The 23,024-nt window shown below is 44.9% G+C and overlaps 1 protein-coding gene across 4 annotated transcripts in view; it reads left to right on the top strand.

Moving 5' to 3' along the window:
- PREX1 (phosphatidylinositol-3,4,5-trisphosphate dependent Rac exchange factor 1) overlaps nucleotides 1-23,024 on the top strand; it is a 270,327-nt gene that overhangs the window by 229,000 nt on the left and 18,303 nt on the right. For 2 of the 4 annotated variants that reach the window (XM_066623406.1, XM_066623404.1), the window contains exons 23-29: nucleotides 522-683; nucleotides 2,552-2,762; nucleotides 4,574-4,850; nucleotides 6,549-6,752; nucleotides 18,218-18,306; nucleotides 20,649-20,731; nucleotides 22,438-22,528. In XM_066623406.1, coding sequence (XP_066479503.1) covers nucleotides 522-683; nucleotides 2,552-2,762; nucleotides 4,574-4,850; nucleotides 6,549-6,752; nucleotides 18,218-18,306; nucleotides 20,649-20,731; nucleotides 22,438-22,528 — 1,117 coding nt within the window. Of the gene's footprint in view, nucleotides 1-521; nucleotides 684-2,551; nucleotides 2,766-4,573; nucleotides 4,851-6,548; nucleotides 6,753-18,217; nucleotides 18,307-20,648; nucleotides 20,732-22,437; nucleotides 22,529-23,024 lie in introns of all 4 variants that reach the window. The other 2 variants (XM_066623403.1, XM_066623402.1) reach the window with 1 other exon arrangement.

The raw sequence follows: 23,024 nt of genomic DNA, 5'->3' as shown, positions 1-23,024 counted from the left end.
AGAGTGGAGCCAGGTGAGAGTTGGTATTCCTATAGTGGGAGTCATAAATTTTTTCAGGTCATTAATTTTGTTGACCTTCTGCTTTGTCAGTGAAGTGAAATTTTTACTCATTAAATACTGCTATGTTGATGATGATAAGACCATTTACATTTGCTTGATTGGTTTTATTGTTCCTGCTGGCAGTGAATTACTGTTTTAGTACTATTTTAATTTAGGCTTTGGGCAGTATGTTAGCAGTGTTTTGGGAAGACAGTGCAACAATTAAAAACACAACAGGCATCTGAATCCAGTCCATTTACCTAAACGTCTGATGATTTGGGACTAACCTCAAAATCTGTACCTGGCATTATATTCACAGTGTTTCATCTACCAGTTATCTGAAAAGTTGTTTAGGTTGTAGTCCTCTGCACACGTTCCTGCTTCCTGCACATGTGACCTGCTTCTGAGTAAACATGCATAGGCGTGCATTGTTTTTGCATAACATCCCTACCAAGCAAAAGCATTCATTTCTGTTTCTTCAGATTTTGGAGGCCTTTGCCATGGATGACAATAACTTCAAGAAGAACTGCATGAGGCTCATGTCTCTCAGCTCTACTGTTGTGACCATGCCCCAGTACGAATTCCGGCAGATTTGTGACACAAAGTTGGAGAGCATTAGCAGAAGAATTACCAGCTATCAAGAGGTAGGAGCGCCACGCGCACCACAGTCAGCTCATAAGATGCACAGTGTTCACTAGACAATTGCAATGACTTCAGATAATGTGCTGCTTTCAAGTCTGTCTTAAGGGGGGTGATGAGGGATGTCTACATATTCAGTTGTGCGTATTAAAGTTTCAAATTGCCTGTTGAATTTCCTGAGATTGCACACTCTTGTTAACATTGGATTGTGAGACGCCTGCATTTGATCCTGCTGTGAGGGCCTTAAGGACATGAATGTAGAGTTCCTAATCCAATAATCTGATCTGCAAGCATGTAGACTTAAAAGGGTCAAAATTCTACTGATGGGGGAATGAGGGAATGCCGATCACGCAATGTAAGCAGCGGATCTGTACTTTGTTTGGACCAACCAGGAGCACAAGAGTCTCCTCTCCTGAAAGGGGATTGGAGGGGGGCTGGCAGCTGGGGGAGCCCAGAGGGTTCTTAGGGCAGCAGCGCCCAGCCCTCGTCCTCCTTTGCATGTGGGCACGGTGCTGACACCCACCCGTCCGTCCCTAGAACAGTCTGAGTTTTACTGGTCGCCATTTGGGGCCAGGTAGGAATTTTTTTACTGTCTACCAGGATTGGCTGGTGGCAGGCAGTTTTTTTGCCTACCCCAGATTGCCCGGGTTAAGGGGTTCCTTTTTCCTGCTATCCTAGGTCACTTTATGGCAGGTGGTGCGGGGTAGAAGGTGTGAACTGGACTTTGGGGTGCACCTTCAGGCAGCATAGGCAGGGCGGAACCCACTTTCAGTCTTCAGGGGCCCAGCAGCACGAGGGTAGGGGTGGGGCCCTGGCCGGGACTTCAGGGCCACCGCAGAGGCTTAGTGGCTCGAGGTGGCATTGCCCGCAGTCCAGCTGCCTCACCCCTTCACGGGGTGAAGACCTGGATAAACTGCGCCGCCTGTAATGGGGCCAGGCTTGGAGTCGGGTGCACGCCCAGCCCGGAGGACAGATACAATTCTGGTGCCCTCTGAGGGTCCAGCCTCCGCACCACTGGTGCTTTGCTGCCACAGCATCTGCAGGTCTGTCTGCCTCTCTTTCTACACTATCTTAATAAAGTGGCCCTTTCTCCCAGCTCAGTTGTCTAGAGTGTTCATTGGGGGGTGCACAAACAAATGGCAACTGATTTGTGGGATTCCAGCTTTTTGATAAGGGCTACATGCGCTCTGAGGCTGCAATCCTAACCACACTTTCCTAAGAGTAAACCCCACTAAACAAACTAGGACTTACTTCTGAGTAGACCTGGTTAGGATTGTACCCTGAGTTACCTGCATGTGCTTGTTTGAATCAGAGCCCTAGTTTACAAAAGTATTGTGACTCGCAAGTTAAGCATTAATCAGCTGCCACATGCTTTTTAAGTTTGACTGTTTCATATTTTCTATAGAACTCCTGCAGGATTCTGTCCAGTAGTTATTCTTCCTCCATTGTCTCCCATGTACCTATTTTTAGATTGTGAGCCCCTAGCGAAGGCACCTGTCTTTTCTTCTGATGGCACCATGTGTATTAATAATATTCACTTAAATCAGCCAGCACTGTTCATTATAAAACATTTTATATAAAATGTTGATTACAAATGTGGCTTTCTCAGCGACCACTGATTGTTGATCGATATCCCTCCTAAGTTGTTTCCTATCCTCATTGCTGTTCTCTTCTAGACTCTGAGTGTATTACTTATTGCAAACTGGGCATGGATTTGCACTGTTGTGTAGCATTGTGTACTCATTTCCCATGCATTTTTGGAAATTCTCACAAAGGTTAGAAAGAAAGGAAAAGGATCTCTGTTGCATACTGATGGTTCTGTGGTGGATTGGTATGTTTATACAAATTAAATAAACAGTTTTCCTTTCCCTAGTTTGCAAATGAGTTGAAAATGAAGGTGAGCCCCTCTTTCAAACAAGCCAGAATGGACCTTCACCCCTTGAGCAGCATGGATTTCTGCCCCACCAACTGCCACGTGAACCTCATGGAAGTGTCGTACCCCAAAAACACTACCTCAATGGGAAGGTCGTTCAGCATTCGCATTGGACGGAAGCCTTCAATTATTGGTCTTGATCCAGAACAAGGTGGTATGTTGTTCTTAGAGGCTTTTGTGATGCTGTAGTGTTACATTCATGTGTAGTTCATCCCTTTCTCTTCTGCTTGTGGGCTTCTCAGAGGGAGCTGGTAGGCTACTGTGAGTAACAGGATGGTGGACTAGTCTGGCCTTTAGTAGGGCTTTTCTTTGCTATTGATGGACATTTCATTGCCTAGAACAGTGTTTCCCAAACTGTGGGTCGGGACCCACTATGTGATTCGCAAGCCAATTTCAGATGGGTCCCCGTTCATTTCACTATTTTATTTTTAATACGTTAGACTTGATGCTATCATAGTATGTGACTGCATTTGGGGAAATGTAACAGATCTCTACTTTATATACGCTTTTAACAGTGATAGTAAATGGGAAATGGAAAAATGAAATACTTTAACAAGTATAGTAAATGGCTACTATATATACACTTTTAACAATGATAGTAAATGGGACTTACTCCTGGGTAAATGTGGGTAGGAATGCAGCCTAGGATTTTAAAAATTTTCTTGTTTGATGTCACTTCTGGCCATGTCATCACTTCTGGTGGGTCCCGACAGATTCACATTCTAAAAAGTGGGTCAAAGTGCTAAAAGTTTGAGAAATGCTGGCCTAGAGGATCAGCTATATTGATTTGACATTACTTATCTACAGTACATTACCTTTATCTGACTACCTTTTATCTGACTACTGTTTTTATGGGTTCTGCTAATGTGTTTTTAATATGTTTTTATTTGTTTGTGAAGCTATGTTTTAATCTGTTTTATATGTTGTTAGCTGCCCTGGGTCCCTTTGGGGAGAAGGGCGGGATAGAAATAAAGTTATTATTATTATTATTATTATTATCATCATCATCATCATCATCATCATCATCATCATCTACATTAATTTTGCAGAATTCCACAATTGCTTTTAATTGAAATAAACCACTGTCCCAAGCCATGTTTGAAAAAACAGCCCTGAGTAATATATACAAGAATTTAAAGTTGCTACTTAATTGTTATTTTTTGAGGGATATGATTGTTCCTTTTATTATGCCAAGGCAGCTAACATCTACAAAAGCAAGAATAAAATTATTTCTGCTCAATGTTGCATATACGCAACAGGGACCAAATGTGTACACCTGTGGGCTGGGCAAAAATGGGATAACTTGTAAATCTACAGAAATGAGTTGGCAGATAGACCAATCCAGGGGTGTCCAAAGTTTTTGGCAGGAGGGCCACATCATCTCTCTGACACTCTGTCGAGGGCCGGGGCAAAAAGAATTAATTTACATTTAAAATTTGAATAAATTTACATAAGTTTACATAAATTAATATACTAGAGGTGGAACTTATATGAATGAATAAGTGTCTTGTAACAGCTCAAGCCTTGCACAAAGCAAGGCTGGCCTTTCCTTTGCTGCCGCTACTGCACCACAGATGTGAAACAGATGTGGAACAGCAAGTAGTGGAGGAAGCCCTCATCCCACAGCTCACGCGAGAGGTCAAACAGTTGCCCTCACGCTGAGAGCAGCCGTGTCGGGCCAGTGCGGGCTCCAACAAATCTCTGGAGGGCCAGAGGCTCATTGGAGACCTGAGGGCCGCATTGAGAGGCCTCGAGGGCCACATGTGGCCCCAGGGCCAGGGTTTGGGCACCCCTGGACCAATCAAACAGTGGATTCCTGGAAAGCAATGAAAAATCAACCATAGAAACACCGAAGGCTTGCCTAAGGAATGTTTTTAGAAGACAGAAGTATATCAGAACAGGAATTATATCTGTCTTTAAAAACAAATGTTTTTCATAATGAACATTTCTAATGTTTAACAGGAAGCTTAAATCCAGTCTCATACACTCAGCATTGCATAACCACAATGGCTGCACCATCATGGAGGTGCTTGACTCCAGAAAATGGGGATCTCAACCTACACGGACAATATGATTGTAGCTACTGCCAAGAGAATGGAGCCACCACTCAGGAGGAAAGAGGACTTGGCTTTCTACTGAAGCAAGAGGATCAAGAGATACAGGACTCTTACTTGCAGCTCTTCAATAAACTAGATATAGCAGTTAAGGAAATGAAGCAATACGTCTTTCAGATAAATAAGTGAGTTGATTCACCCTTTGCTTTTAGAAATCTTTGTGCAACCTTGTAGTAGCTTTTGACCTTTAAATAAGAGGGAGACACACAATCTCCCAATGAACAGGGATAGGTAGGAAAATAAATTGAACAGGACAATCTGTGTTGAACCATCACTTCTTAACAGGTAAAAAAAATCTGTCTTCCTGATTTCTGTTGACTGAATGGGCTGCGACACACCTTTACATGTCTGCTCTTCACAACTTCATTAATGTTTTCCAAGAAGAATATTTGGTAGAGAAGTACAGGTTGACCCTTTGTATTGGTTCCTGGTGTCCGTTCCTGAAACCCCCCTCCCCGGTAGGTGCCAAATCCGTGGATACTGAGATCCATGGGGGTGGCCCTCACAGGACCTTGGATGCTACCAGAAGTGTCTTCCAGGCATCCCCTGGGTCACGCCAGGCCAGCAACCTGCTCTGTTGGCTTCCATGGGCCTCACAATGGCCTTCAGAAACATCTTCTGTTCACTTCTGCAGAAAGTGACTTCTGGTCAAACTGGAAGTTGCCTCCAAAAACTGGAAGGCTTTGGACACTTTTGAAGGTCATTCTAAGGTCCACCAAGGCCAGTAAAGTGGGTCGCTGGCCCAGCATGGCCCAGAAGAGGGCTCTAGAGGAGCCCGGTAAGTCATTCCAGCAAGCAGCATTGCTGGGTAAGCACCCCTCCTTCAATTTGGAGCCAAACACTCCCAGGAGCAGGTGGGAGGACCCAGCGTGACTCACCACATGTGGGTTTGCAACCCACCAGGGGGTCACGACGCACACTTTGGGAAACCCGACCCGAAATCACTTCAGCGTATCTTAGGGTCCACCTATTTTCTTGTGTCTCTTTACAATTGATGAGATCCACCAAAGATGCCCTTATAATGATACCACCTGTGCCTAATACTTGGTAAGCAAATCTCCTCCCATAACAAAATCGTTGAGAGCAATTGACAGTCAAGGCAGAATTAAAACAGAAAAACTCAGAAGAATAAAATTGTCTTCATCTGATGCCTCAAAGGAAAATAGAGTCAGTGCTGGCTGAGTGTTCCTGGAGAGAGCATTCTTTGACTGAGGCGCCAGCTCTAAGAAGGCTCTATTGCCCACTGAAGGTGGTGGCATACAAAGCAGGGCTTCTTATGGAATTTTAAAGAGCAGGAGGTTTGTATGGGATTTCATAAGACTCCAAAATGCATATGACTCCATGTAACGATGTAAGCTATACTTATTGTGTCCAGTTCTGGTCGCCGCATCTCAAAAAAGACATAGTGGAAATGGAAAAGGTGCAAAAGAGAGCGACTAAGATGATTGCGGGGCTGGGGCACCTTCCTTATGAGGAAAGGCTACGGCGTTTGGGCCTCTTCAGCCTAGAAAAGAGACGCCTGAGGGGGGACATGATTGAGACGTACAAAATTATGCAGGGGATGGACAGAGTGGATAGGGAGATGCTCTTTACACTCTCACATAACACCAGAACCAGGGCACATCCACTAAAAGTGAGTGTTGGGAGAGTTAGAACAGACAAAAGAAAATATTTCTTTACTCAGCGTGTGGTTGGTCTGTGGAACTCCTTGCCACAGGATGTGGTGATGGCGTCTAGCCTGGACACCTTTAAAAGGGGATTGTTCTTATGTTCTTATGATTTATTTATTTTTAATCACAACATGATTCTTTCTATATTTGCAGGCTTTTATCCACTATAACTGAACCCACAGCAGCTGGACTGTCTGAGCCTCCTTCTGTAGAGGAGACACCCCCCACATCCTTGGTCGTAGAGGAGAGTGACATGGACAAAGTGGAGCATGGAATGAAGAAAGTTTGCTTCAAAGTATCAGAGGAGGACCAGGAAGATTCAGGACATGATACAATGAGCTACCGAGACTCCTACAGGTGAGTTCAGGGGCACAGAAAGTTTTAAAGCTATTCCTCATGAATATCAGGAAGAATGAGGCCAATGTTCATGTATGATGAAATTGAAAATGCAAACGGTCAATAGAATATGATTAAAACGATGTCAGAGTATGTGTGTCCTTCTTAGTAGCATACATGGGGGGGGCAAAACAGTAAGTACTGCAGGCACCACAACGTACTTTGTAAAAAGCCCTTCCCACTCGCCCTCAGAGGTAGCAATGGCAACATGCAGGTGTTAGCCGAACTAAACAGTGTCTATTACAATTTGCTGTCACCAGGGCCTAGGAGAGGGGGGTAAAGGGGGTAATTTGTACCCTAGCCCAGGGTCAGAAAGGGGGCCCAGGAGCCAAAGGAGGGGGCCCAGAAATTTCCTGGGATCTCACATTTTCCAATCTCACCCAGACTCACTGCTCACGTGGGATGCTGGGGGCATTACTGTGAGCACATGGCGATAACTACCGCCACAAGCCATACACAGCAGGTCCAGAAATGCATACATTCCTTAACAGTGCCACATCCGGGAGGAAACTGACTAACTATGAAGGAGCGTATAGGAGCTCAGTGACACAGCTGCGGGACTGCAGCTACCGCAGAAGTCCATTTTGGTGTACACAGGACACTTTCCATTCTAGTGTGAGCCTAAATACAATGACACTAACCTCATGCAATTGTTCTCTATATTTGAAAGATTTTAGAGAGACTTGGGAGCTTGTTTGGTTTTCTGTATTACTGTATCTAGCTGCCAGTGCTGGGCAAGTAGGTAGACCTGAGCTCTGCATTGGGAAGATGGTAGACCTGGACTCCAAAGACTATTCTGGCTGTTGCCACTTTCCTCCTGCCTGTTTTGCCCCCACTGCCACCCCCCACTCAGTTTCATCCTCACCCTCTTTGGGAAGGGGCCCAAAAGAAACTTTGTATCCCCTGATAAAATTCCTCTCAGAGGTCCTGACTATCGCTGACAGAATGGCTCTGACGGTGAGTGGGCACTTACATAGTGCTTTTCAGTGACTACCATACTTACCATTTTGGCCCCCTCCAGCTATGCTATTGGTTCTTCTACATCTAATTAATGCATCTAAGAGTTCATGCACTGAACTAAAAAAGGAGAGCATGGACTGAAGAAAGTTTGTTTCAAAGTATCTGAGGAGTTTTTAGATATGTTTTTAACACCTTTTGTCCCTGCAACTATCAAAAACAATCTTTCACATATCATGACATCCCCAGTGCATAATCATCATACCTGCTAATAAAGGACTGTATGTTTAATTGACAAGTATTTTTTGCTATCAGTATAGTGAAATATCATTGTATAATGATTTTTAAATTGAAACGTGGTATATAAATATTGTTGTTAATCGTCGTCGTCATCATCTTTGCATCAGGTCTAACAAACATGAAATTATGGATACATTCAACTGAAATTTAAATACATGTAAATAAATTTGCAAATCTCATATCCTCTGGTCTTACAGTATCCAGCACCTAGAAAACAGAGCAGTGATTCTACTTTATTATAACAAGTAGTTGGTTCTGGGCAAATACCTGCTGGAGGAGGCAATTTTTGGTAGGAAAATGATGAGGGGAAAAGAGTTAAGCATCTCCTTTGGTGGTTAGCTCACCTCTAAAAAGTGTGCTTAGATGCGCATCTGTTACCCTGCACATGCCCGACCTCGTCTGATCTTGGAAGCTAAGCAGGGTCAGGCCTGTTTAGTACTTGGATGGGAGACCGCCTGGGAATACTGGGTGCTGTAGGCTTATACCATAGTCTTTCGAGACTGAAGGTTGCCAACCAACCATAGTTCAACTCTATGCCTCAAGTCTAAATATTTTTCTTTTAATACTTCCCAATTCCTTTTCACTTTGAATAGCTTTGGAAGCCCGAAATCAGCTTGTGGGTGAACTGTTCCTCTTATATGCTTAGGATCTCATCCTCTTACCAATTGCTGTAACGTGTGTGATGCTAGACCAGCCCTAATCATTTCTCATATGGTATGAATTTAAGTGTATCCAGCCCAAGAGTTCACTACAATTTGACATGGCTCACATGTCTGTCACAGGATCAACTTACGGCAGGGCCTCAGCGATCAGACAGGTCAGGTGAGGTCAGAGGAAAGAATTTTCCCCTTTTATCAGTGAAGAGCAGCAGCTGGAAACAGGGGAAACTTTTGTGGGTTTTTCAGGAGCAGCTGCTGTCTGAGGACCTGATAATTTGTTGCCTTATGTGTACAAATACACTGTCCACACAAAACACAGACTAACTGGGCTTTAAGGTAGCAATTTATTCTGATGGCAGGATCTGTTTGCATGACTCAAATCAGCAGGCATAAGTTTGAGGCACTTTGGAGTAGACAGAAGTCACCACAGTTTAGAAGTTCTCACAACCAGGAATGCAGCAATGCTTCTTCAGACTTTGTGGTTTTGTGTCGTCAATGGAATAATTTCTGGGTCATGCAGTGCATGACAAGGATAGAACTGAATAGGATGTAGTGTGTTAGAAGAAACTGACAACCAGTCAGAGGTTGCTCAGCTACCTAAATCAAAGCCTCACAATGGGTGAGGAGGGGGGAGTACAGCATTACAGGCCTAGAGAACCCTTCTACCAGGGTCTGGTACCATGACGGACAGGTGAAGAGTGGGTTGGCCCTCGTCTTCCTACTTGCTCTGAAGAAATAGATTTACTTGCCTTTTGGTTTTTCTGAGGCAATTCCTGGCTTCACTGCTTCAGAGCAGCGGTTTTCAACCAATGTGCTGTGGCTATATGAATGGTCTGCAGGTGTGCGGCAGGAGTTTGGAAGAGGGTCATTTATTAGTAGGGCCATTGGGGGATGGAGTAACTCTTCTGGAGTTACGCTGCTCTGTTCCTTGGACAACTGTCTGTAGCAACTGTTTTCAAACTCTCATGGAGAGTTTGCACCACTGTGAGTTCTTGTGGGGGCAGGGGGTGAGGCAGGGACGCGATCACTTTCACTTCGGACGAGCTGGGGAGCCCTGCAGACGCTCGCGCCCCAGGACGCCTGCTGCAGGGACTGGTGAGTGCATCCCAGTCCCTGCAGCCCCATTAGCTGCAGCTCCTCCCGGCCTCATCGCTACCCCCGCCTTTTAAGGGGGTAGAAGCCAGGGCCTTCAGGCTGGGGCATCGCGACGCCCCAGTTTGAAAATCACTGGTCTGTAGTAATGAATTGTCTGTCCCTCTTTGCCTCATGTGGTGTCACTTCTGGCTTCCGGGACACTCTCCTGGGTTCTGCAGCTCTGTTTCTAGGGCAATTGTCTGTATTAATGAATTGTCTGTAGGGATAATTAGTTACTACAGACAGTTGCTCTAGAAACAGAGCTGCAGAACCCAGAAGAGTTTTTCAATTATTTTTCAACTGCCATGCTCCAAACTCCTGCAGCACACCCGCAGACCTTTCGCAACACACCAGTGTGCCACAGCACACTGGCTGAAAATTGCTGGTATATATCTATATCTAGCAGGGCTTTCCCTGTTTTCCTCACCCCCATTCAGGATCTGCGTGGGCCACAATGGCACCGCAGAGTGCTCAAGCAGCCTGGGCTCGCTGTAGTTGTAAGCCCCTTTACTTCCCATTCAAGTATTTGAATGTTTTCCTCCAAAGACTGACAGCCCAATCTGTGCCCGTCTACTCAGAAGTAAGTCCCATTAGAGTCAATGGGGCTTACTCCCAGGAAAGTGTGGATAGGATTGGGCTGTGAAACAGGAAGTAGCAAAAGCAAGGACCCAGGTTCTTCCCACCCCACCCCACTTCCCCATTCTGAAACTGGTTTTGAAAACCACAGATTGCAAATATTTATTCAGGTGGCTGAAAATATTGTTACTGTTTTGCTTTTAAATGACTGACTTGTTGCTTCTCTTGGAGTATTTGTTACCAAAAGAAACCTCACACAGTTCAAGCTGTGCCTTTTTTCTTTTTTAAAGTGAAGCTCAAAAGAGACAAAACAATGGAAGAGAGAGAGAGAGCACATTTTACCAAAATGAACTTTATAAAGAGCTAGTAGTTGTGTTCCTGTGGCTAGTCAGTGACACAATCTGTAAGCTGAGTTAATTATATTAAAGGTTTGTTCTTATGTTGTATTGCTATATTTAAAAAAACAGTCTTTCCCTTAGTAATTTCCCTTTTTTGTAGTATTTACCAAATTGCAGTCCTTGCTTCACCTCTTCCGGGCTGTATTCTGGTCACATCTAAACAATTGGTTCTCTGGTTACCAGACAGAACACATCCCAAATTTTCAAGGTGGGGGCTGGTGATGTCACAAGACTGCCAATTTGGGGGAAAAAAAATCTGGTATTGGGGTAAGAGATTAACATTTGTTATCCATCTTCCTGATTTAAAAAAAACAAACAAAAACAACTGGAGAAACAGGGTCATTTTGGGCAAACTAACAATTCTGAACATTTTCCATAAGATTCTGTCTTCCTTGGGAGCAGTACGTATTGGCAAAGGTGTATTAGGATTGATGTACGGAGCCATAACTATTTAAATGTCCTGTTTCTACTTGCACTCCAGTATTACATTGGATGTATTCTTTGAGGATAGATCCTTGAGTTTTCTAGGGACGTTCTGGGGATATGTATGACTATATGCCTCTGGGGCATAAGTCATGAGTGTGTCCTTGGTGCAAGGAGCTCCAGGGACTCAGGGAACATGTCCGCTCCCTTGAAGCCTTGGTGGCCGACCTAGAGAAGCAGAGGCAGGCAGAGAAGGACCGTGGGGAGACTTCTGAGGACAATCAGGCTTCGTCCCAACCTCAGGCGTGCAGCTCCTCAGCTGCCCGGGTGGTAAGTCTCGGGGCTGGAGGACGTCATCCTGGAGAGGAGGGAAACAATCCCCTAGAGGGGACCCCTTCTCCAGCGAACTGGCCCGTATCCGAACGCACTCAGGATACTCCTCGGCGGGAGGAGGGTCGGGGGCTTCTTGTAGTGGGGGATTCAATTATTAGAAACATAGAGAGGGGGGTTTGCGACTGATGTGAGGACCGCATGGCAACTTGCCTGCCTGGTGCAAAGGTTGTGGACATCACGTCTAGACAGGCTGGTAGATAGTGCTGGGGAGCGGTTGTGGTGCATGTCAGCACCAACGACGTGGGCAAGTGTAGCCGGGAGGTCCTGGAGGCCAAATTTAGGCTATTAGGTAGGAAGCGGAAAGCCAGGACCTCAAAGGTAGCGTTCTCTGAAGTGCTACCTGTTCCACATGCAGGGCCAGCTAGGCAGGCGGAGATCAGGGGTCTCAATGCGTGGATGAGACGGTGGTGTAGGAAGGAGGGGTTTAGATTCGTTAGGCACTGGGGAACGTTTTGGGACAAGCGGGGCCTGTACAAGAGGGACGGGCTCCACTTGAACCAGAATGGAACCAGACTGCTGGTGCATAACATTAAAAAGGTGGCAGAGCAGCTTTTAAACTGATCCCTGGGGGAAGGCCGACAGGAGCCGAGGGGCATCCGGTTCGGGGCTCCTCATCCCTATGGGATGAGGATGGGGAGGTTAGAGAACAACAAGACAAAGGCAGAGTAGGAGAAGAAACTGGGAAAGGTAGCGTGATGGGATGTGATAGACGGTTTGGCACAATGAGAGGATGCGGGGACAAAGGAGCGAATAAGCAGCCCATCCTGGGGCATTCCGTGTACAAATGCTTTTATGCAAATTCCCAAAGTCTCCGAGCACTGGAATTTCTGGTGACAAGGGAAAACATTGACATAGTGGGCATAACGGAAACCTGGTGGAATGCGGAGAATCAGTGCGATACCGCAATCCCGGGTTATAAACTCTACAGGAGGGACAGGGAGGGGTGTGTTGGAGGTGGGGTGGCTGTTTATGTTAAGGAAGGGATAGAATCCAGCAAAGTAGAGATTGAAGGTGGGTCCGACTCCATAGAGTCTCTATGGGTTAAATTACCAGGCCTGAGGAGTGATGTAATACGGGGGGCGTACTATTGTCCTCCAGACCAGAAACTGGAAGGGGACCTTGAAATGAGGAAACAGATCAGGGAGGTGACAAGGAGGGACAGGGTTGTAATCATGGGGGACTTCAATTATCCTCATATTGTCTAGGTCAATTTGTGTTCTGGTCACAAAAAAGAGACCGGATTCCTTGACATGCTAAATGACTGTGCCTTAGAGCAGCTACTCATGGAGCCCACCAGAGGACAGGTGACTCTGGATTTAATATTGTGCAGTACACAGGACCTGGTTAGAGATGTCAGTGTTACGGAGCCGTTGGGGAACAGTGATCATGCTGCGATCTGTTTCGACGTGCACGTCGGGGGAAGAATACTGGGCAAATCTCTCACAAAAACCCTTGCCTTCCGACGAGCGGACTTCCCTCAAATGAGGAGGCTGGTTAGAAGGAGGTTGAAAGGGAGGGTAAAAAGAGTCCAGTCTCTACAGAGAGCATGGAGGTTGCTCAAATCAACAGTAATAGAGGCCCAGCGGAAGTGTATACCACAAAGGAAGAAGGGCTCGACTAAGTCCGGGAGGGTGCCCGCATGGCTAACCAGCCAAGTTAGAGAGGCTGTGAAGGGCAAGGAAGCTTCCTTCCGTAAATGGAAGTCTTGCCCTAATGAGGAGAATAAAAAAGGAACATAAACTGTGGCAAAAGAAATGTCAGAAGGTGATATGGGAGGCCAAGAGAGACTATGAGGAACACATGGCCAGCAGCATAAAGGGGAATAATAAAAGCTTCTTCAAATATGTTAGAAGCAGGAAACCTGCCAGAGAAGTGGTTGGCCCTCTGGATGGTGAGGGAGAGATGGGGCAATAAAAGGAGACTTAGAGATGGCAGAGAAATTGAATGAGTTCTTTGCATCTGTCTTCACGGCAGAAGACCTTGGGCAGATACCGCTGCCCGAATGGCCCCTCCTGACCAAGGAATTAAGTCAGGTAGAGGTTAAAGGAGAAGATGTTTCAGACCTCATTGATAAATTAAAGATCAATAAATCGCCTGGATGGCATCCACCCAAGAGTTATTAAGGAATTGAAGAATGAAGTTGCTGATCTCTTGACTAAAATATGCAACTTGTCCCTCAAAATGGCCACAGTGCCAGAAGACTGGAGGATAGCAAATGTCACGCCTATCTTTAAAAAGGGAAAGAGGGGGGACCCGGGAAACTATAGGCTGGTCAGCCTAACATCTATACCGGGTAAGATGGTGTAATGCCTCATCAAAGATAGGATCTCAAAACACATAGACGAACAGGCCTTGCTGAAGGAGAAGCAGCATGGCTTCTGTAAGGGTAAGTCTTGCCTCACAAACCTTATAGAATTCTTTGAAAAGGTCAACAGGCATGTGGATGTGGGAGAACCTGTGGACATTATATATCTGGACTTTCAGAAGGCGTTCGACACAGTCACTCACCAAAGGCTACTGAAAATACTCCACAGTCAGGGAATTAGAGGACAGGTCCTCTCCTGGATTAAGACCTGGTTGAAGACCAGGAAACAGAGTGGGTGTCAATGGGCAATTTTCACAAAGGAGAGAGTTGAAAAGCAGTGTGCCCCAAGGATCTGTCCTGGGACCGGTGCTCTTCAACCTCTTCATAAATGACCTGGAGACAGGGTTGAGCAGTGAGGTGGCAAAGTTTGCAGACAACACCAAACTTTTTTGAGTGGTGAAGACCAGAAGTGATTGTGAGGAGCTCCAGAAGGATCTCTCCAAACTGGCAGGAAGGGCAGCAAAATGGCAGATGTGTTCCAATGTCAGTAAGTGTAAAGTCATGCACGTTGGGGCAAAAAATCAAAACTTCACATATAGGCTGATGGGTTCTGAGCTGTCTGTGACAGATCAGGAGAGAGATCTTGGGGTGGTGGTGGACAGGTCGATGAAAGTGTCGACCCAATGTGCGGCAGCAGTAAAGAAGGCCAATTCTATGCTTGGGATCATTAGAAAAGGCATTGAGAACAAAACAGCTAATATTATAATGCCGTTGTACAAATCTGTGGTAAAGCCACACCTGGAGTATTGTGTCCAGTTCTGGTCGCTGCATCTCAAAAAAGACATAGTGGAAATGGAAAAGGTGCAAAAGAGGGCAACTAAGATGATTGCTGGGCTGGGGCACCTTCCTTATGAGGAAAGGCTACGGTGTTTGGGCCTCTTCAGCCTAGAAAAGAGACGCCTGAGGGGGGACATGATTGATACATACAAAATTATGCAGGGGATGGACAGTGTGGATAGGGAGATGCTCTTTTCACTCTCACATAACACCAGAACCAGGGGACATCCACTAAAATTGAGTGTTGGGAGAGTTAGGACAGACAAAAGAAAATGTTTCTTTACTCAGCATGTGATTGGTCTGTGGAACTCCTTGCCACAGGATGTGGATCTGGCCTGGATGCCTTTAAAAGGGAATTGGACAAGTTTCTGGAGGAAAAATTCATTATGGGTTACATAACGCCATAATGTGTATGTGCAGCCTCCTGATTTTAGAAATGGGTTATGTCAGATGTTAGGGAGGGCACCAGGATACAGGTCTCTTGTTATCAGGTGTGCTCTCTGGGGCATTTGGTGGGGCAGCTGTGAGATACAGGAAGCTGGACTAGATGGGCCTATGGCCTGATCCAGTGGGGCTGTTCTTATGTTTTGGCATATCACCCCGATTGACTATGGCAGGAAAATGTTCATTAAAGTGGCATTGCCTCTTGCAAGAGATTTAAGAGCTGCTTTCACTGTTTTGGCATGATGGTAGACTTTTGACCTTTCTAGTGTGGTTAGACTCTCAGTAACCTGACTGAGGACCTCATCTGTCAGATCAGATAAGTCTGATCAGAGACCCCCCCTGATCTGGGGACTCTCCTGTCATTTAGGAGAGATCACTTCCAAATGCATTCCAGTGAAACCACCTTCACAGCCTGCTATAGGGAAAGCTTTTTCTTCCCCAGCATAGCTGTGCTAAACATATACATGCACTTTTCTTAGGATTGTGAGCATAGTGGTTTGGGAGAACTAAATATTTCTCCTGTATCCTTAGCAAGGGAGGAGAAGCTTTGTGTGAGCTGTGACTCAGAGTTACTACTGAACACTGAAAGCTACTGAGTGTAGCCAGGAACTGTCAACTGTCTATGGTTGTTCACTGAAAATCCCTAGCAATCTGAACATTTAAATAAAATAGGCCATGGCAATTCAATTAGAAACCCTATTTCCTTTCCTTTCTAAATTTAAACCACAGATGTCATGAGCTTAATATTTCTAGTCACAGAAATTAACAGCATTTATTTCTTCTAAGAGCAGAGCACTGAATTGTAGAAAAGCATATTTTTCATGGTTTAATCTCCCAGTTTTGATACCATAGCAGAGCTTTAGGTGGGCGGCAAGCTTATCTCCTGCTGTCAGCGCCTCCGTATTAAAACCTACTTAGGTGCTCAAAACACATTTCTGTGCAATTGAAATAATTTTATTCATCATTTCGTACAACACCCACTCCTCTATCGTGTTTTGTTTAATGGGTTCTATAATTGAGGCTAATTTATCCTGGATGACATGGTGAAATCAAAGGCAGATTCCCACTGGGGCTGTTGCTTGTTTCAGAATATAGACGTAAATGAAAGATGAGAGAGATTGTTCTGTCTTATCTCTTTTAGACTCAGACAGACAATTAGACATACATAACATGTATAATAGCAATTCAAGAAGGAATCAAATGTGTTTTGATAGTTTTCAGTCAGAAAGTGGATACGGTGGAGCTTAGAAGAATGAACTAAGAGAATCCTTTCTTGCATTAGCCATGCTCTGTTGCAGGAGATCTAATTCACAATCAGGTTGCCTTCCATAGGAATTTGTAGCGCTGTCCTTAATGTGGTGTATCCCTTTCAGAAATGAGGAGAAAAATTGAGATCTCACAAAAGCAAAAATCAGCTTAAGAGAGGGGCTTTTTGTCATCTTAATCTAAAGTGACGTATCTTGGAAATACTATATGTTATTGTTAGTTTCATCCATGTATATGGCATCTTTAAGAATAACATAGGTAAAAATAGACAGGTCCCCTTCAAGGATCTTATAAGTTGCTATAGAATCCCTTCCTTTAAGAAACACTGAGCAGCAGTCCAGTGGATAGATCTTGGGCCTTGGGACATGTGAGTACCTACAATATATCACTTCAGCCATAGGTTTGCTTCAGAGTCTTGTAAAAATCTGCAAAATGGGTGGTACTAATATATATCTTGTACAGTTGTTTTGAGATTATTAAAAAGAAATACTGTTATACATCTTACATGTTTTAAAAAGTGCTATACATTATGAATTTTTAGCTGTCGTATTGAGTCTCTCCATAGTCCCATTCAGAGAGTACAATAATAAAAGTTGCTTCTAGTCTTACCTTACAGTCTTATCTTTTGTAAGAGTCACTAAATTTAAACCATAAAAGGTTGGTGTTTAGACAGTCTTGTCTTAAATACAGTACAGGGGGGACCCATATCCGCGTATTTAGTTATCCTTGGATCAAGTCCACAGGCCCCCCCACATGCGCCCCCTCCGGAGATGAGGGGAACTCTGCTGGTCCTCTCAGAGGTCTGACCACGGACTCTGCTGGGTTTCCCTGGGCCTCTCAATGCCTTATAGGCAGGGTGACCAGATGTCCTCTTTTTCCAGGACATATCCTCCTTTTTAGCCTCATGTCCTGGAAAAGAACTTAAATGTCCTCCTTTCCCCTTTGAGCAAGGAGCTCAGAACCTTCTTGTAATTAATGTAATTAATTTTAAATGTAATAATGAGTAATGTAGTATTTGAATTAACGATATGAAATCAATATATGTGTTTTTAGTTTTTATTTTGTCATGTCTTACATTTTTTTTGATGTCGTACATTTTGGGGTGCCTGGTCCTCTTTTGCAGTTATGGCATCTGGTTATCCTGTTTATAAGGCATTAAAAATGTCACTCCCAGTTTGTCCTTGAAACCAGAAGTTGTGTCTTTTAAATTGCTGTGCTCAGAGGATCCTCCAGAGGTGAGGGGAGTGGAGCCCATCTGAAATAGATAGAGAACAATTTGCCTTCATTCTACATGATATTATATTCATTCCACACTAAGTTGGTCAAGCAACCAAGGAAGGGCTTGTAATAAGGTCACACATGTACTCAAACTTTGCAGCAAATTAATAGTGTTGAATGTAATTTTGAACTGCAAACCCTCCTCTGGCCCTGCTGTCATCTTTAGTCATTGAATGAATTCTGTTAGCAAAGACGAATGCTCCAATTGTCCAATGTTTCCTCACCATTAAAAGAGGATGAATGCTAAGATAACATTCAATCAGTTAGATATAGCACAGATAAGTTAACATGCAATCAGATATAGCACAGAAGTGTTATATCTTCTCTTGAATTAGGATAGCCATTGTCAATGGTCAGGCACCCTGAGTGTCTGGAGGTAGGCTCAGATTGCTCACAGCATGGCTGACCTTCTGCACAAGGAGAGTTTCTTAGTGTTTTCTCATTCTCTTCTTCTAGTGAGTGTAACAGTAACAGGGATTCAGTGCTTTCCTACACCAGTGTGCGGAGTAACAGCTCCTATTTGGGCAGTGATGAGATGGGATCAGGTAAGCAAATGCTGTGGTTTTTTGTATAAAGCATGCATAAAGAAGTATTCAATGGCTTTCTCACTGGTTTTTCACTTTACCCACTCCCTATGTGAACACTGTGGCCACCCTCCTTGCAGATAACAACCCAATTCTTAGCTGTCCAGAGCACAGGGCTGAGGCAGCACCAAAATGGCTGCTGCAGCATCCAGTTCACAACCAGGTAGCCCACAGCGGCTCTTCAGGAGAAGGGGACTTTTGTCTCCTTCCCCTGAGTAAGGGAAGTAGTCCCACAATGGGGCTACTTGATTCTGCAATGGGGCTGCTCGACCGTGCAGTCAAAAATGGGGCTCTGGATCCAGTAGAGACGAGCTTCACCAGTCCTGTCCTCTTCCCGCCCTGTCCTATCCTCCAACACGCTCCTCCCTGCCCTATACCTGCCTATTCCTGCTCTGGAACACCTCTTCCCTGCCTCCCCCCACACCTCCATTCATCTCTCTGCCTCCAGGCTGGGCCCACAGTAAGGGCTCACAAATGTACCTAGCGGCACATTTGCGGTAGTGCACACCGGCCATCAGCCGGCGCACACGGGTCTGGATCAGGCCCTAAGTGGGGCTAAGAACCCAAGTCATGTGGGTATGAAGCAAATTACTAGTATGAAGGGAATTTTCAGAAACCAGTTGAGCTGTCCCATCAACAAAGATTCATACAGCTCTTTCAGCGTATCTCTTCTACTCCCCCCCAGGAAGATATGAGGAGTGTGATTTCACACTACAGCTCAAACCACACAGAATGTACCCCAATGACCCTTTTTAAAATAGGGGGAGCCACTTCCAAAGAGATGATCAATATTGAGAAGTGGCTGGAAGGGGAGGGGGAGCTTAAGTTTTTCTCCTCCTACCATTACCCCACTCCAAATCTCTCTCCCATTCCTTTTGCAAGCATCTGCTCTTTTTCTGTGGTTCCAAATGCGTGTTTGCCCACACCTGGAACTTGTGAGGAATGGAAGGAAGCGTCTGGATTTGCAATTTGTAGTTGAGAAACAAAGGGCAGAAAAAGGGATAAGCCCCCTGTGCTGCTTCTCCAATTCTGATCGTCCCTATGGAAGCAGCTTTTCCTGTTTAATAATAGCATTGGGATAATGTAATGCACAGGTGTGCATAATATCTGTTTTGACCATAAACCATATACCTGTTAGATCAGCAGTTCCCAAACTCCTACAAGAGAGTTGGAAACCCTGTACGTCTTGGTGGGGGCAGAGCGCGGGGCAGCGATGTTGCTGTAATGATCACGGTGTCATCGGGAGCAAGGGGATTTTAAACTTACTTGGGGGTTTGCGCTGGCCTCCCCGCAGGGTGCAGGAGGCTTTTAGCCCCTCTGCGGGCCTCCCCACTGCTGCAAATAGCTTCACTTGGTAATCGGAGCTATTTGCTGCAGCAGAGAGGCCCATAGAGAGCTGTAAGCCCCCCACACCCTGCCAGAGGCTGGCAAACCTCTCAGGTAAGTTGAAAAGCCCCTTACTCCTGGCGATGCCATCATCACTGCAGCACTGTCAGGGCACTCATTTCTGGGCCACTCCTCTTAAGGTTCCCCTCTTCTGGTTCCCCTGCTGGGTCAAAATGCTTGTTTCAGGAGAAAGAGGAAATTTGTAAGGGTAGATAATTTGTTTTCTGTACCTTTTCCTTTCTCCTGGAACAAGATTTGAACAGATCTAGGGATAATCACCACAATCAATAAAGAAAGCAAAGGATTTGTGGGGAAGAAGGGTGCACCAAAAAGACTTTCCTATGACCTCATTGCTTGGGCCTAGATTAGCCTGCCAGTCAATCTCAGTGCCAATTGCAACCAAAGTATCTCATGGTAAATTCCACCATGAAGTACTCTGTGAGTTGCGCTCAGTAATACTGAGTCATTAATGCTGCTTTGCAATACTGATAACAGCAAGAGAAACTGTCAGCCCTTGCACCTGGCTAGAATGCAGTGAAATAGCAGTTAGAGAGGGGAAATGTCTCCAGTTGGGCTGTCTAGAAAATGCTTTGTTAGGAAGGCAGTCTGTTTGCAAATGGTCAGTGGATAATATAAAATTCATGGAAGTATATGCTCTTTGGAATATGATCAATAGCTGTGTGTGGAAGTGTAGAGAAGATTGGAGGGAGGACAAATTAAGAGCCCAATCCTATAGAAATAAGGCCCATTATAGTCAATGGGACTTACTCCCAGGTAAGTGTGGACAGGATTGCAGCCTAAAACCTGCTACAAGGAAGTTTAAAAGCAGTGTGAACTAAAGAGAGGCTTTTGTTTGTTACTGATAAAGAAAATGAGCATGACAAAATGCACAGAGTTTTACTTCTTCCCATCATTAGGTGATGAACTTCCCAGTGACATGAGGATACCTTCGGACAAGCAAGACAAACTCCATGGTTGCCTTGAGCATCTTTTCAACCAGGTAAGTAACATGAATACCTTACACCAGGGTTTCTCAAACTGGCTCACTAGGTGGGTCGCGAGTCAATTTCAGGTGGGTCCCCATTCATTTCAATATTTTATTTTTAATATATTTGACCATTGTATGTGACTGCATTTGGGGAAATGTTACAGACCTGCACTTTTAACAAGCTACTATGTATATTCTTTTAACAATGATAGTAAATGGAACTTACTCCTGGGTAAGTGTGGGTAGGATTGCAGCCTAGGATTGGCAAAGAAAATTTTCTGCTTGATGATGTCACTTCCGATCATGACATCACTTCCGGTGGGTCCTGAAAGATTCTCATTCTAAAAAGTGGGTCCCGGTGCTAAGTGAGAACCACCACCTTACACGCAGAGCAAGAATGCAATAGCTTCGTCTTGCCAAAGTTTCACTTTGCTTCTGTGGCTATAATGGTGATTGGGCAGCAGTGCTCCCCCCTCCCCCAAATAGCAGGTTGTTAAAAACCTTAATGCATGTAGCCTGATCAACCCTGTCAGTTTTGCGACACACCAAAATTGGGTCGTGACCCGCTGGTGTGCCACAGACCCACAGTGGGTACCACTACCCTAGACTTTAAAAGTTTGACCTCTTCAGTATGCTTACAGCCGGGGGGAGGCTAAGTATAGGGCACAACGTCTAGAATTCAGCTGATGGAGGGGCTGCAGAACATTACTGCCTCACTCAATCAGACCATGGCCTCCTTCTTGTGCGCCATTCTTCATCCAACACTGCCGAGTTGCAGTGCTTTTGCAGTCTCACAATATGGGCCTAAAGAAGCCGTCCTTTCATGTTGTTTATCCCTAACATGTGGTATTCGAGGTACACTTCCTCTGCACATGGAGGTTTCATTTAGCTGCCTTAGCTAATAGTCACTGTCAGGCCTATGCTACACAAATTTGTCTAATCGGCTTTTAAAGCCGGCAAAGCCATGGGGATCACATCTTGTACTAGTAAATTCACTATATTAATTATGGAGGACAGTCAGCAGCTGTTCAGTTCTTCCTGAATGAAAGTATCTGGGCTTGTCTCTAGAGATATAATGTAATCTGTTAATAATTGCAAGTCTTTTAGGAGTGCTCATATCTGATTGTGTCCTGTTATTGTCCCATAACTCTATCCACAGACCTGCCATGCTTCAAACCTTTATTTACTGATTATTGTTTCATTATATCATTTCTTGTCAAGCACCAGGCTGGTCACATATTAACTGTACCTGGGTATATCTGTGTACCCACATACAATTGCTATTCATCTGACCCTGGATACAGTTATTCATGTTTCATTCAGTGCAGGTATGATCTGTGTATAGCGTGCAGACTGCAACCCACCAAAAATTGGGTCGTGACCCGCTGGTGTGCCACAGACCCATAGTTCGGGAACCACTACCCTAGACTTTAAAAGTATGCCCTCTTCAGCATGCTTACAGCCAGGGAAGACTAAGTACAGGAGTTCAGGGCTGTGCTGATGGGTACAATGAATCCAGGTACAGTCATTCACACAGAAATGTGTACATAGAGACAACTCTGCCAAGGCACAGATATTCACAGGATAATGAGTGAGCAGTCCCCAAATGCATCAAAAGCACAACATGTATAATTTGATTGTTGTTTTCTCTGCAAGGAATTACAGCTCTGGAAATGCTGGATATGATTAGGGCTGATTAAATATGCATCTTTCTGCAGGTGGATGCTATCAATGCCCTTCTCAAAGGACCTGTGATAAGCAAGGCTTTTGAAGAAACCAAACATTTTCCAATGGACCACAGTTTGCAAGGTAAACTCAAGACACCTCATAGTTTCACAGGCTAATGATGCATTGTGTAAAGACTTATCGCTTTATGCATCCTGAATCACCCTCTGAATAGTTTCAAAATATTATATTAGCAGTGGGCCAAGGATTCCAGACCAGATGGGTCAGATTTTATTAGTCATTGTATTTTGTTCTTTACCTAATTCACAGCCCAACGTAAGCTTTGGTGGAACACTCGTTCTGTCAGCACAGGAAGCATCCATAAAGTGCTTTCTGGCAGTGTGCAAAATAGTGCACTGCCAGAAGCCTGGCAGAAAGGCCAGAGCCTTCCCGCCCACACCCAAAGATCCCCGGCCACCCACCAAAAGATGTAAGATGGTGGGGAAGGAAAGTAAGAGCGGAATGGAGGCAGAGAGGAGGCAGAACAGGGGGCAGGGAAGCTGTGGGTGGAGAAGCCGGATCCTGTCCCCCTTTTCTGCAGTGTTTCCATCCCCCTTCATTCCTCAGTTATCTGCAACGC

This window comes from Tiliqua scincoides, chromosome 4, assembly GCF_035046505.1.
Source record: "Tiliqua scincoides isolate rTilSci1 chromosome 4, rTilSci1.hap2, whole genome shotgun sequence".
NCBI classification, from domain to species: Eukaryota; Metazoa; Chordata; class Lepidosauria; order Squamata; family Scincidae; genus Tiliqua; species Tiliqua scincoides.
This window is presented reverse-complemented; position numbering and strand designations above follow the sequence as displayed.